This window comes from Monomorium pharaonis, chromosome 2 (assembly GCF_013373865.1).
Source record: "Monomorium pharaonis isolate MP-MQ-018 chromosome 2, ASM1337386v2, whole genome shotgun sequence".
In the NCBI taxonomy this organism is placed as follows: Eukaryota; Metazoa; Arthropoda; class Insecta; order Hymenoptera; family Formicidae; genus Monomorium; species Monomorium pharaonis.
The window spans coordinates 4,263,639-4,279,603 of record NC_050468.1 but is presented as its reverse complement, the minus strand read 5'-3'; the positions used below and the strand labels follow the sequence as shown (position 1 = coordinate 4,279,603).

Genomic DNA, 15,965 nt, shown 5'->3' with positions numbered 1-15,965 from the left:
GTATTGCAACCATACGAATTGTTGACGGCATTGTGAAGCGTGCGATTGTTGCGCTTTGTAAATTATCGTTAAACGAGCCGGTTAAGAAAGATTAGTTACCTAATCTTGGTGGGCGGCATGTTAGCGTATTTTGCGGATGATGCGTTTCTGGTGTCGCGTTATGTAGTAGCGCTCGTTTTTGTATAAGATCATCTTTTATTCTTGATACCCCAGAAAGGACGCTAGCACGTGTCAATGTCGAATCTGAGTCTGTATGCAATCGCGGAGCGTAGTCGCAATAAACAGTTTGATATAGCGCACAATTTTTATTTCGCAATCCTAACATTTCCCTATTTGACATGTAAATTTTATTTTAAAAAAATCTAAAGTAGTGGTGCTGTTCCAGATCTTTCTTTCTTTCTTAAATTATGTTTAAAAAACGGCGTTTACGGTGAACTTTATTGCTCACATAGGACTCATTAGAAAGCAAAATGGCGCAAGTTTTAAAGTTGAAACAGGTAGATAGACTTAGTTCTCAATACAACTTTTTTTCAAAAATTGCGTAACAAAATAAACAGCTAGTCAAAATTAACATCAATTTTTTATTGGAAAAAAATAAAATTTAAAAAAAAGTTCTACGGCCCGTATTCACAGTCCGAATTTATATCTTAATTTAAGATTGACTTAATAAAGTTTAGCTTATTAACAAAGTTTTACTTATATAAGTGATGTATTGATCATAATTGTAAGATAAGATAAACTTCATGAAGAAGTTATTAATTAAGTTCGACTTATTAATGTTAGAGCAGACTTTCCCAAATACGTACTCAAGCACAGCTTCGAGCGTACTTATTCAAGATCGGGTATATTCGGAAAATTTCTAGTAAATCGACCAATGACGTTGTTATAAATTTTATACTAGGTTTTTTTTTAAATCATACAGCTTCTTTATAGGCATGTCACGGCAATGATGTGACAGTTCAGAGTTAATGACGTGACGTGCGCTAGGTTAGTGGCAATTTAGTTTACGTTGTGGAAGGAAATACGGCTGTGGGGAATTTGGAGATTAGTATAACGTACTATGTATTGTACAATCAGATAAGTATATTACACAAAATTTTTATTTTTTTAATGGAAATAAGTATTCTGAGATAAATTAATACTTTGTGTGTCATGTTTTATTTTTAGTTATTATATTAAAAGAAAGAGAGGAAAAAACACTTTATTTGAAGTTAAAATAGAGAAAGAATAAATAAAAGAAAAAAGAGTGGGCAAGTAAGGGGAAAAAAAGAAAGAGAGGGAGAATGTAAAAAAAGAGAAAAAAAGAAAAAGTGTAAAGTAATTGTAAGTCGTCCAGTCAAGCCGTCTTTAAATGTTTTAAATGTGTTGTAAAAATATGATTCAAATAGCGACGCTATTTTATATAATTTTTAAATCTATATAAATAAAAATGTAAAATGTTTGTTCCTCATCTAAAATCTCCGTAAGTTTTTCACCGATTGCTTTGAAATTTTGACACAACGTTGCATTCGTAACCGGGAGTGTTCTTATGGGGTCTGATTTTGGAAATACCGTGTGTTTCAAAAATAATGGCCATAATTTAATTTTAAACAATATTTTTTAAATGATATTTTTTTGTAATTTTGACACAACGTTGTATTGAATTTAGTTAGAAGTACGTGAATAAATGAATATTAGATTTATTACTGGTCGTTTCATAAATGCAGGCCTTTAATTTGAGAATGTTTCTTTTAGCGTGTATATGACAATTTAGAATTAATGGCAGGATTTGAAATTTTGACACAATGTTGCATTCAAAAACGGGAATGTTCTTATGGGGTTTGATTTTGGAAATACCGTTTCAAAAATGATGGCCATAATTTAAGTGTAAAAAATAGTTTTTTATTAATATTATTAAAATTTTGACACATTGAGGCGGGGAGAGACCGGGAGAAATGGCGAGAGACCGTGAGAGACGGGGAGAGACCAGAAGAGACGGGGAAAGACGGGAAGAGATGGGGAGAGACGGGGAGAGACCGGGAGAGACGAGAAGAGACCGGGGGAGACCGGGAGAGACCGGGAGAGACCGGAACAGATGGGGAGAGACCGGGAGAGACGGGGAGAGACGGGGAGAGACGGAGAGAAACGGGGAGAAACCGGGAGAGATCGGGAGAGACAAATAGAGACGGGAAGAGACGGGGAGAGAACAGGAGAGACTGGGAGAGACCGGGAGTGACGGGGAAAGACGGGGAGAGACCGGGAGAGACGGGGAAAGACGGGTAGAGATGGGGAGAGACGGGGAGAGACCGGGAGAGACGGGGAGAGACGGGGAGAGATTGGGAAAACCGAGGAGAGACCGGGAGAGACGGGTAGAGACGGGGAGAGACGGGGAGAGACCGGGAGTGACGGGGAAAGACGGGGAGAGACCGGGAGAGACGGGGAGAGACCGGGAGAGACGGGGAGAGACCGGGAGAGACAGGGAGAGACCGGGAGAAACGGGGAGAGACCGGGAGAGGCAAAGAATGTTTCTATTGTGTTTAAATTAAGGTAATAAGAAAAATAAAGATGGCTGTTATTTTATTGAAAAAAAGGAACTTATTTAAAACAGTCTTTTGAATGGATTTCTAAATCCATGGCAACTTAAAAAAAAAAGTTAGAAGTACTTGAATAAATGAATATTAAATTTATTAAAGATAGATAAATGCTTATTCAAAAATAAAATAAAAAGAGCAACAGTAAAGCAAGGCTCTTGAAAGTTAAACAACGAAAGCAAAGAAAATTTGAAAAAAACGTAGCATAAGAATAGAGAGCCACAGCAACGCGTGGCAGGGCATAGCTAGTAAAATATAAATGTGTCAAGTAGAGAAAAGTATCATCTTTGCAATAAAATAGATACAACTTATCTATCTTTTTATGTTCTTCTTTTGTAAAAAAAACTATTCAAAGTTAGACCTTATCTAGATCTCTCTTTAAGGCAGGGTAGAAAAAAAAAGGAGAAACAGTGCGATTAAAGCAATCATAGCGATTTTATTGGCGCTTATTTAATTACGTTGATAGGCACAGATCAATTACAATTTATACGACTCTACACGCGTATGAAGTTTCCTTCAGTGATCGACGATCCCACAAAATAGACTCCTATCGGTTTGTGAATGATATCGGAATCGAGTGATAGAATATGACGGTCAGCGATCATCATCCGTTGGCCGTTTTGGAAATACGTAGGTACATCGAACCATTGATACATCTTCGGTTGGCTTTCGTCCAGCTCGTATTCCAAACAGCGTCTAGGAATGCTGCCAAAAGATCGTTAGTACATTGTTCTTAAAAGTTCCGAATATTTGTGATAATATACGAATTTTTAAAATCACATTCTATGATACATAAAATTCTGTTACATTTTCAACAGTAGGAAAAAATAAGGAATTATTGAATATAGAGTAGTTATGATATACCGCGATGTTTTCTCTAATTTGCACTGCGCTGTAATTGCGACAGTCAAAACTAACTCTTTACCACTTAGATGTTATAATATGATGATTGAAAGTCGATGTTTGCTACGCTGTTGTAGAAATGGAAATTCAATTTTAGAAGCAAAAAAAAGTTTTTTATTTTAATAATCTATTTTTTTAAATCAAATCCAGTATACATAATTGTTGCTACTTGATTAATTCGATATGAAATCTATAGTCTTAATTATTCATATACGTTCATATGTGTTATGTACGTTCATATGTGTTTTATACATTTATAAAGTAACGATGTAATTCACTATTATTATATTGTAAAAATGTAACAACATTACATTTTTATGTTAGCATTACAGATAGTAAAAAAAGTAATCATTAAAAAAAACAAATAAAAAATAACGGCCTTACAAATAATGTGTTATTTCCTAATTTTGTATAAATTATAGATTTATAAGATTACCTTGAGTAGTAATTAGTGGTATTTCATAATTCCAATTTTTTCTTTGTGCTTTTTTTTTATTAATTCTGTTCACATTATTTATCTGAAGAATTTTTAACTATACACGGAGAGAATTTTCTCTTAAAATTTACTTTGAAAATCTGCTAATTGTGGGAAAATGTGTGTCCTCGAGGAATTTTAGTTACTTTTAAAAAAAATTTTACTAAAAGTATAATGAATTTTACTATACTTTTAGTAAATTTTATTAAAAAATAACTAAAATTCCTCACACATTTTCCCACAATTACCAGATTTTGAAGGTAAATTTTAAGACAAAATTCTCTCCGTGTAGTATGATAGGTATCTTTTAACAATTTCTACTATGTAAATAGTTATGTTACATGACTATCTACTTAGTTACGTCTAGAAAAGCACAAAATGGTATTCTCCAATCTTCGCCTTTCTCCTACACATCATACACATAAAACATGTATTAAAAAATAAAATATAAATATTTTGCTATTGAGTAATCCGCGCGGATTCAACTTCAAGAGATAAATGTATTACACGAATATAATTCCCGAGATCAAAATATGATCAGGAAACAATGAAATTGAACATGATTCGTATGTGAGTATTAAACAGAATTGTGAGAAGAGTGATGAATCTCTCGCGAGTGTTTGAATGACGAACCCTGACCCTTACTACTCGATACTATGTAAGGTTCTAATACGCTTACGACTCACAGTGAATGCCGTTTGCAGCCAACGATGGGGTAGTCTTCGCGGAAGCACTTCGTGTCTAACACGCTGAAGTAAAGAAAGCCAACCTTCGTGCTAACAGGTTCCTCCGAGTTATGGAGACAGTCGTAGAATCTCTCATCACACGAGCAGTGTAGCCTGATTTTGCACATTTTACAATATGCTTTATCAGGTTACTCGTTAAAAAGTAATCAAGATTTGTTTTAATTTAAGATTTATTGTGATTATTATCAAATGTGAAATGATAATGGTAAAAAATGCTTTAAAATTAAAAAATAGAAATGTGATAATCGCGATAGATAATCGAGGAATTTTGAACAAAAGTGAACAAAGAAAAAAATATTTTAATGCAAAGTCATATGTCTAAAGCTAAAAATTACAAGTTTAGTCCACTCTTGCTCTAAATCTTTCGTTTTATTTTGTATTTTAGTAACAAAAACGAAAAAAAGGCGCCAGTACCTTCATTGTTTAGAATCTAGATTTTTTTAAAAACATGGCAATTTCTTCATCTTGCTATCTGTACGTGTAAAATAATACTTCTATTGCGCGTCTATTTATTTATTTAATAAAATTGTCGCAAAAAATTAATATTAGTACATTGTATACGTTTTCAGCTACATTATATTATTTTATTTAAAAAAAATACTTATAATTATGTTCTTTCTTATAAAGAAACCCTGGCGGAAAAATTTTCTACAGAATTCTAAAAAACTACAAAAATTTACAAAAATGTTCTAATTCTAGCATTTTTCTGTAAAAACTATAAAAAATGCTAGAATTGGAACTTTTGTAAATTTTTGTAGTTTTTTAGAATTTTGTAGAAATTTTTCCGCCAGAGAACAGTAAAAAAAAAATAAGTTATGTTTATTAATCTTCTCGTAACTATGGATCTGAGCTATCTATGACAAATAATAATATTTACTCATAACTTTAAAACCGGCAAACTTGCATGTTTGTTTCCTATTTCAAAAAAGTAGGTGATGAATGGGATTTGTCGCCGTAAAGTTGTTGTGTTCTTTCTTTAGTTAGTACCAAAAAGAAACTTTTGTATGGTATAGAGTGAAAGAGAGAGTTAAAATATAAATACACTTTTATTAATGTATTTTGTATATCCGTAATGAAATTTTCTTAAATATTAAATATATTCAAGTTTGCATGTTTTTTTATATTTTAATTTTGATTTGATAACTCTTTTTTTTACTTCAAAATTGTCTGTTTTATATGTAAAATCTTCTAAATAATTCAATTTTTTTACAGATATCAACTATTTTCTTTCTTAAGCCATGAAATAAAAAAAAACTTTAAAACAATTTTTTCTCTGTATAAAAAAATTATTTATTTTTCAAGAAATTTTTTTTCTTATTTATATTCGTATTTTTTTTAAATAAAAATTATTCAATAAATAATATTGTACAAAATAACTATGACATCGTCAACTATAATGTTGACAGATTTGACAGTAAATTTTGTTATATTTTTTTATTTACATTAAAATAAAGACTTCCGGCGCGACAAACTCATAATTACAGTTCCAAAATAGTAAAAACAACAATATAGTCAAAGAGTTTAATTAAAAAAAATAGATGTAAGTATATTTAGAATACATTTCTTATTACTTGTTATTCACTTTTATAACAAATTAAATTGAAATTATGACATTATTTTATGTAAAGTCTTTAATAAAAATTAAACATAAGCTTATTATCTCTTTATTAGCTTAAAAAATGAACAATTCATCATATTACTTATTTCTTATTTTCATTGCACACATGACATTATTGCGCACATACACATTGCACACATGACCATTACCACATGGCTTTTCATGCAAAGCAAGGTCTACCTACTTTTATTTTTAATCTACTTTTATTTTTATTTTTATTTTTAATATGGTACATCTCGAAAACTAAAGCAGTTAGCTCTATAATAAGATCTATACAATTTTTTGTTGAGCATAAAAAATATTATCAAAAATCATTGTCAAATCAAAGCGCCCAAGTTATTGAAATGTCTTCAGAGTGTATGAGCGCAAAGATATTATGTGTGCAATGTACACGTGTGCAATAATGTCATGTGTGCAATGTGTATGAGCGTATTAATATCATGTGTGCAATGTGTATGAGCGTAATAATGTCATGTGTGCAATGTGCATATGCGCAATAATGTCATGTGTGCAATGTGTATAAACGTAATAATATCATGTGTGCAATGTGTTAATATTGTTTCTTTAACTTATGTGTGCAATACGTATGAGCGTTATAATATTATGTGTGCAATGTGTCTGCGCGCAATATTGTCATGTGTGCCATGTGTATGGTCGCAATAATGTCATGTGTGTAATCCTATTCTTGTATCTTAATTATTTTCGTGTGTGCAAACGAAGCTGTAGGCAATTGGAATTGTAGGCAAGTTAAGCCCTCTCCTTTTAAAAGTGAGAGATAAAATAAGTTCCTGCTGATGTAAATTTTTACTAATGTGGAATTAAAAAATTAAAAATAAAATAATTAACAAATTAGAAAATAAAAAATAATTTATTAAAAAAATAGATAACATATTTAGGATAAAAAATTATGTTTTGAAAAGAACAGACATCATCTATGATCTCAGTAATAAAGAAATGTACCGGTTTACATTTCGTGACAATTGAAAAAAATATATAAAGAGCAATAAAAACAAAAGAGTTTTAGAAAACTATAAACATTTATAAAATAATAATATTATTAATAATATATTCACTTGTTTAAACTATGCAACCTGCAAAAAATCATACAAATCTTATTTATTTTTTAAGAATTTGTGTTCAGTAGATTGTATATAGAAAATAACTATAAATGCACGATAAGTTTTTATTTCTTTAATTAAGCTAATCATGTTTTTATCAGTATTAATACAGCAGAAATTTTCTTTTATTTTTCGAGAAGGGACATTTCATAAGATATAAATACTTGTTAACATCATTATTATTAAATGGATTGTCAATTTAATACTGTAATATTATTGTACTTGAAAATTACATAAGAAACATTACTTTAGCCTTTTCTATAAGCGTCTATCTTTATTAATTTGAATTGTATTATACAAATCGTGATCTTATTTTAATTACTATTATTTTAATACAACGCAATAATTTAATTTTCAAGAAATAAAGAAATGCTATTTTAAAAAAGCTATGTAAATACTGACAACTTTCATCTAACTGTAATAAATTGCATGCATTAAAAAAAAAAAAATATCTTTTGTATATGGATATAGATCAACGCACACGAATAAAAAAAATTTTTACTGTGCCAATTATATTAAGTATTTTTTATAAAGTTAATATGGTATATATAAAAGAAGTAGCAACAGACACAACAAAAATTATGTAATATAAATTAATATTTATATCTTTAATAAGATTCGAAGACATCAAGGATCGATGTTTTAAACAAATCAAAATTTTAATCTGATTTTTTAGGTCTAGAATTTTTTAATACATTTTACGAAGACATTAGAATATTCAACGAATATTAATTAATATTTAATAACTTTAATTTAATAATTTTAATAGTCTTAACCTATAGTATATTTATTAAAAAGAGACTGGCATAAAAAATATTATTTTAAATTAAAATTCACCTTGTATAAAAAGCAGTATTAGTCAGGCCATGCTTAGATTGTGTCGGTTCGATTAAATCTTTGCAATTATCGTGTTCACGACAACATGCGTCAGTCATTGCAAATACTCCTAAATCATCCGGACCATCCGCTATATTACCACTGCCACACCATTTTGTCCCTAATGAAAATTTAAATAAATAATAAATCTTTCGAAAAAATTCTTTTTCGTTATTAAACATATTAACATCAAAAAATAGCTATGTTACAATATTAATTAAAAATAAAGTATTTAATTGTGTTGTTATTAATAATAATTTATGCTTAAATTCATACAAATTGTTTTTTAAACTATGTGTCGTAAATTAATATATTTCTTGCATATCATTTGTATAACACAGAATAAACTTCATTAAAATGTACATTACTAAAAAAATTTAATCTATAATATTGATATCCCATATTCTTAAAAAAGCGGACTTAATTTACAAAATTTAATTTAATTTTGCAGCATTTTTTATAAATGGAAAAAAGTCATCAATATCTAAAAATACAGATCTGTACATAATTTTTATCTAACATGTAATAAACATGCATGTAACATACATGTTCATTATATGTTATGTACGTTACAATGATTATGTTTTTTAACTGGGATACTTATTCTCAAAGTTATTCTATCAAATATAAGCGGTATAAATTTACTTGTTTCAATCAATATACTGTAGGAATTTTTATTTCCAATATCACGATTTATTAATAAAAAATAAAAAAATATTTAAACAAACAATTATACTTTCTTCTTTAAAAAAGTACACAAGAGTTTCAATTTTTTGATAAGTTTTAAAAATCCTGCTCATGCAACGATGGAATTGAACCTAATTTGTTAGATAAGAACTAATCGCTTCGTGAACAAGCTGCATTAAAAAAATATGTAATTTTTAAAAAATTATTGCGACCATCAGTATACACATACATTGTATCGTGGTCCTGTTGATAAAAGTATGTCACTACCTGGAAATATGAAGGTTGGTTGAAAGGCCGTGGTTTCACGAAATTCATTGTTGACGATCTCGCTGTTGTTCGGAAACGCGATGTACCATCCGCGGATATTTCGGGAGAGTAATAAAAGCGCCGAAAGCAATACAATAGTCAGAGTCATCGTAATGGAATCCTACTGTCGTTCTAACGAAGGTAGAAAAACAGATTCCTTTTTATACACAGTATAACGAGAACCTTCGTCTGTGCGCTCCATTTCGTTTTTAAGTCATCTAATCGCTCCGGTTACGCACGGCGTACAAAAAAGGCGATTATTGCGTTGTACGATGTATATTTGCATTTCCTGCTATGGAATTAATCTACTTCGAGATAAGAGAGCTGGGTTCTAAAGAGAGGATTATCAAAGGTTTTCCTCAATATGTCCAAAAAAATGTCGTATCTAAGTAAAGTTTGTACGGTGATCTGATGTAGATAACTTTAATTTTATGAAAAATAACGGTAAATTACGCGGTGTATTAAAAAACGTAAATTGAAAAAAGAAAACATGCGATACATTATTGAATTGAATAAAATTACTAAATAAAATTAATTATATACTAAATAAATTATATACTATATATATAAAATTATATACTAAATAATTATTTATTTAGTATATAATTAAGCAAGCAGACAATTAAAAATTACTGGCAATGTTCCAAATACTGAAAATTTGATTAGATGCTTTTTGAATGTATAAATAATATTATAATATAATTGTTTATAATTTTACTTAAATTTTTAAAGAATATACTTATTGTTTATTATATTTTAACAATTTATTAATTCATTAAATTCTAAAAAGTCTTTACTTTCGGATTTTATAATAATTCGAATTTTTATATGTTGCAATTGATATTTAAAAATAAAAAGATTTTTTTTTAGAACTCTTATTGCTGTTGGGATAGAATATTTGGGAAAAGATATAAAAATTGAAAGAATGGAAGTGTGGAAAAGAAGCCTTTGCTTTATATTGTTAAATTTCAATTTGCATATTCAAAAAATAAGTTATTTTGCCTATAAGAATAATTTGATATAATTGTTATTTAAATAATCCATACAAATTATGAATTTAAAGAAAAATAGAAAGAGAATAAATGAGGATGAAATTGTAAAAAATTGTTTTTCTTTTTGTAAACGTTTTAATGTTATTTCGCTAAAGAGTTTGAGATTAAAGTTTGTATTCTCATACAATATATCTACCGTCGTAGAATTTGAAAGAGACGAAAAAAAATTTTGAATTTTTTATGCATTTCGATGCTTAAAAAACGTTAAAAGGCGAAAAAATTCATTTTACTGGTTTCAACTTTTAGTATTAGGAGCAACTGTATTTTATGAAAGTAAATCTTTAATCTCAAAATATTTATTAAAATAATATCAAAATGCATATAAAAGCAAAAAAAACTTATAATTTATTTTATTTCAACCATCTTATATCTACAACTTTTAAAGCCGATTTCACCAACTCCGATTACCTTAACCGGCCGGTTATTCCATTGGAATTGACCAATCATATTTGTCGTTAAACAAAATTAACAAATGCGATTGGTCAATTCCAATGGAATAACCGACCGGTTAAGGTAACCGGAGTTGATGAAATCGGCCCTTATTGTGGACCACTCAAATAGAGATAAGTTATCAAGATTGACATATCATTTCACATATGTTTTGAAGAATAAATACAAATAAAACATTAAAAAACATAAATATCAACAAAAAGTATGTTCTATCAGATGATATAGCACTTTTATAATAGTATTTTAAATTTTGCAATAATTAAATTTTTCGTAAGATAACTCAAAATAAACATGACAAGATAAGTCTCAAACCGTAGACAGTAACTCTATATTTTCCTTTTCTATAGTAAGAGTTATCTATACAAAATACAAGTTAATGCATATAAAGATTTTTACAAGTTGGCGCTGTTAAACCTTCCGAATAAATATATTGTCATTGGCCGGTATTCATAGTCAAATCTTATTTCAAGATCGTCTCAAGCAATGTCTTAAGATGTTAATACGGCTCTGTGATTGGTTGATGGCATCTTAAAACAGTACTTAAGATGATCTTAAATATAAGACCCGACTATGACTACCGGCCATTATATTGATCTCTCTCTCTCTCTGAGAGAGAGAGCGAGAGCGAGTAGAAGAGCGCCCGCGATGAGAGAGAGAGAGAGAACGAGACGAGAGAGAGAGAGAGAGATAGAGAGAGAGAGAGAGAGAGAGGAGAGAAGGAGAGAGAGAGAGAGAGAGAGAGCGAGAGAGAGAGAGAGAGAGAGAGAGAGAGAGAGAGAGAGAGAGAGAGAGAGAGAGAGAGAGAGAGAGAGAGAGAGAGAGAGAGAGAGAGAGAGAGAGAGAGAGAGGAGAGAGAGAGAGAGAGAGAGAGAGAGAGAGAGAGAGAGAGAGAGAGAGAGAGAGAGAAGAGAGAGAGAAGAGGAGAAGAGAGAGAGAGAGAGAGAGAGAGAGAGAGAGAGAGAGGAGAGAGAGAGAGAGAGAGAAGAGAGAAGAGAGAGAGAAGAGAGAGAAGAGAGAGAGAAGAGAAGAGATGAGAGAGAGAGAGAGCGAGAGAGAGACAGAGAGAGAGAGAGCAGAGAGAGAGAGAGAGAGAAGAGAGAGAGAGAGAGAGGAGAGAGAGAGAGAGAGAGAGAGAGAGGAGAGACGAGGACGAGAGAAGAGGGAGAGAGAGAGAGAGGAGCGAGCATGTAGCGCGAAGAGCGAGAGAGAGAGAGAGAGCAGACGAGAGCGAGAGAGCGAGAGAGCGAGAGAGAGCGAGAGAGAGAGAGCGACGATAGAGACGGCGACGAGACCGGAGCCGCGCCCACGCGAGAGAGTGCGGCGTATAGTGAAGCGAGAGCGATAGATTAGCTAGCGCAGCAGCGAGAGCGAGAAGAGACGGAGGAGAGAGAGCGTCAGGGCGAAGCTAGAGGAGATATGGAGCGAGAGAGAGATAGACGAGCCGATACGAGATCGAAGACGCGTAGAGAGCTCGACGATAGATCGAGAGAGAGAGATAGCGAGAGAGCGAGAGAGCGCGAGAGATATCGGCGGCGAGAGCGATCGAGAGTGCGTCTCGCTCATTACGCCTAGCGTCTCTATATGCTCTCTCTCTACTCTCTCTCTCTCTCTCTCTCTCTCTCTCTCTCTCCTCTCTCTTCTCTCTCTATCTCTCTCTCTCGATCTCTCTCTCTCTCTCTCTTCTCTATACTCTCTCTATCTCCTCCTCTCTCTCCTACCCTTGTGCGGGTGTATTCGGTTTAGCAGCGCCAAGTTTTTTGAAAAAATATTTATTTAAAATAAAACATTTAAGTGTAACAAAATATTCATTTGTCTGCTTTACATTATTATTCTTTTTCATTTCATCTTTGTATGGGCGCAAAACAGCCAATATTTTAATTATGAATACTGGCCGAAGAATAGCAATATAGTAGATGTTTCTGTTCATATAAATATCCATTTTTTATAGTTGACGCAAAATATTTTGATATCATTATTTTTGTAGAGAAAATCAATATGTGTGTATGTGTGTGTAATTTTTTATTTAAAATAATTGTTAGTTTAATAACACAGGCACACAAAAAAAGTGGTTGGTCTGGCGGATCAGACTAGTCTATGCTCTAGTTTACACCGAGCACCTGGTACGCGTATCAAGTAGTGAATTTAAGCTGATCAGCCAATGATTAAACACATTCACTAGTTATTTACTATTTGATACGCGTACCAAGTGCTCGGTGTAAACTAGGTCTATCTTTATGTATTATGACCCACTGAATCCAAATCCAAGATCAGAATTACTAAAATGGTTTCTTCCTAATAAAAAAAAAAAATTTTTTTTTTTATGTTGGTTTGGCGGATCAAACTAGTCTATTTTTATGTATTTTGATCCGCTGAATTCAAATTCAAGGTCAGAATTGCTAAATTAGCTCATTTTTTTCTAACCTCAAAAAAACACCTTGTAAAAACAGTAGTTTGGGTCACAAATGTATAATGCAGAGCTTGTAGGCTTGCCTAACCACATTACCCGGGGAAAATTCAATACGTATGACAAGTCTGAGCTTCTGTGAATGAATAGCGTAGAAAATTTACTTCCCTTTTCTATTATATTTAACTCTTTTATTCTCGAAGGTTCGAATTAATGAACAAACTGAAATTTGGATGTTACAAGTCTGATGAGTGAAGACTATTCATCGATTCTTCTAAGAGAAGCTTGAAAGTAGTGTTGCTGCACAATACTAATGTATATGCTTCCATTCCTCCCAGGTAGCAAGCTCACGTCATTTTGACGTCCCAAAATGGTCATTTACTGACTATTCTTGACGTCACAAAATGACGCCTTTATGACGTTAAAATGACGGTCGAATGTCACAAATTCCTGACGTCATGAAATATACCGTATTTTGATGTCATAGAATGATGTGAACAATATGTTGTCAAAAAGATCTCTAAAAGATATCCTGTTTCTGAAAATAATAACATAAAGAGACTTCTAAAAGATAACATATAATGTCAGCAGTGTTGAGTAAGATACTTTTAAAATGTATCTCGATACAGATACAGATACTTATAAAAAAATGTATCTAGATACAGATACAGATACACAAATCAAAATGTATATAGATACAGATACTCAGATATTTTAAAAGTATCTCAGATACGTATCAGATACTCTTAAATTATTCAAATAAAAAAATCTGAAAAATTTAAATGTTTGTGCGTAACGCGAAAAGCGCATTATAAAATAAATAATTACATTTTTGTGTTACGCATAAATACCTGTCGCTGAACTCTTATTGTCTTTTCCGAATTTTTTATTTGTTTGTTGAGTTGTTGAGTAAACTTGCGTTTCTCTCGTCTTTTAAATTATATTTTATTGTAATAATAATAATAATATTAATAATGTATGTAATAATGTATGCACAAAATCTAATGATTCTATAGACTAGATAGCAAAGTTATTTCATACATAAGTATTATTTGCGCAAATCTAAATGACGCTATCGACAGTAATAGCAAATCAAAAATGACCTTAAAAAAACGTTTTTTTCCCAATAAAGACAAAAAGTACGTAAAAATGTATTTGAAAATGTATCTGAAAATGTATCTGAAAAGCAGTTCAGATACTGTGTTTTGTATCTAGATACAGATACAAATACTCTAATTCAAATGTATCTCAGATACAGGTTCAGATACACAAAATGTATCTCTATACATGTATCTAGACATGGGCTTGCTACCTGTAGCACTCGGTAGTGATAAAAGAAGAGTACACAAACCTGAAAACAGTACTAAAAAAATTAAATACACAGAACATAGATGGCAATATTGTGGGGATCTGAAAATTCTCACCATATTATTGGGTCAACAATCAGGTTACACAAAAAATCCGTGCTTCCTATGTGAATGGGAAAGTAAAGATCGAACGAACTATTACATAAGAAAAGAATGGCCGACAAAAATCCCACCAAACACGTGTGTTATATTACAATTATATTATTGAGTGCGAAATTACAACTAACAAGCACGTTACGTGTAACTTTGTGTTTGCTGGAATATCTTTGCAACTTGGGTCTAAAAACATAATAAATAAACCGTTAATTAAGCTTTCAAAAGTTCTTTTTCCACCTTTTCATATCAAATTAGGACTTATGAAACAATGGGTGAAAGCTCTGAATAAAAAAGGTGAATGCCAGTATTTACAAGAAAAATTTCCCAACATCTCTGATGCAAAATTGCGGAAAGGAATTTTCGATGGACCTCAAATACGTAAAATGTTGAGAGACGACAATTTTGTCACCAAAATGAATGAAGACAAAAGAGCAGCATGGCTGAGTTTCAAAAGCGTCACAGAAAATTTTCTAGAAAATCACAAAAGTCAAGATTATAGAGAAAGGGTAGGCGGAAATGATGGAGAACTATAAAAAACTAGATTGCTTAATGAATCTTAAGTTGCATTTCTTGGATTGTCATATCGACTACTTCCCAGAAAATCTAAGTGATTATAGTGAAGAATAGGGAGAAAGATTTTATCAGGACATGAAAGAGATGGAGCATCGATATCAAGGCAAATGGGATGTGAACATGATGGCTGATTTCTGATGGACGCTCAAACAAGATGTCTCTGTGAAAGGAAAGAAACGTAAGAAAAAGCCATTGCACAGAACCTTCGAGAATAAAAGAATTAAATAAATCATTATCATGATTTATTAATTAAATTATTAATTTATTCATTTAAATATACATATATAATATTGGTAAATATGTACAAAATATAGTGCTGAATAGTATATTGGCAGTTTAAACTTTTGATGTAAATTATTATTTCTTTTTACAAATATTATGTTAAAAATTCGCGATTGTTTGGCTGTTACATATGGCGGATGGAGGCAACCAATCAAAAATCGTCATCACATTGTCTTAACTCTTCTTAAAGGAACTCTAGTATGCACCGATCCGCTGGCCACCTTCACAGCGGCATGTTGCTACCACAGCACCACGTATGCAAATGCACAAAACGCGGAGACGTGAGAAGTGGAATTTTGTGGGAAACGCATTCGCCGAAGTTATAAAGGTGCATTTAACGGAATGTAGAAAAGCACAGAATCCAATTATTGAAACAATAGTATAAATAAAACGGAGGTGCAACTGGATGCGATTGAAATCTGCGCTTTTCCGTTCGAATGTC

At 31.4% G+C, this 15,965-nt stretch overlaps 2 protein-coding genes across 3 annotated transcripts in view; both read right to left on the bottom strand.

The window, feature by feature from the left end:
* The window catches only part of LOC105833146 (transmembrane protein 132E), a 301,760-nt gene that overhangs the window by 88,344 nt on the left and 197,451 nt on the right, over nt 1–15,965 (bottom strand). The gene's annotated exons all lie outside the window — the stretch shown is intronic.
* On the bottom strand, nt 2,987–9,689 carry LOC105840695 (phospholipase A2). The gene is made up of 4 exons (XM_012687703.3): nt 9,261–9,689; nt 8,268–8,427; nt 4,635–4,787; nt 2,987–3,275 (listed from the first exon to the last, which is right to left on the bottom strand). The coding sequence occupies exons 1-4, from the start codon at nt 9,406–9,408 to the stop codon at nt 3,065–3,067; spliced, it is 672 nt and encodes a 223-aa protein (XP_012543157.1). The 5' UTR covers nt 9,409–9,689; the 3' UTR covers nt 2,987–3,064.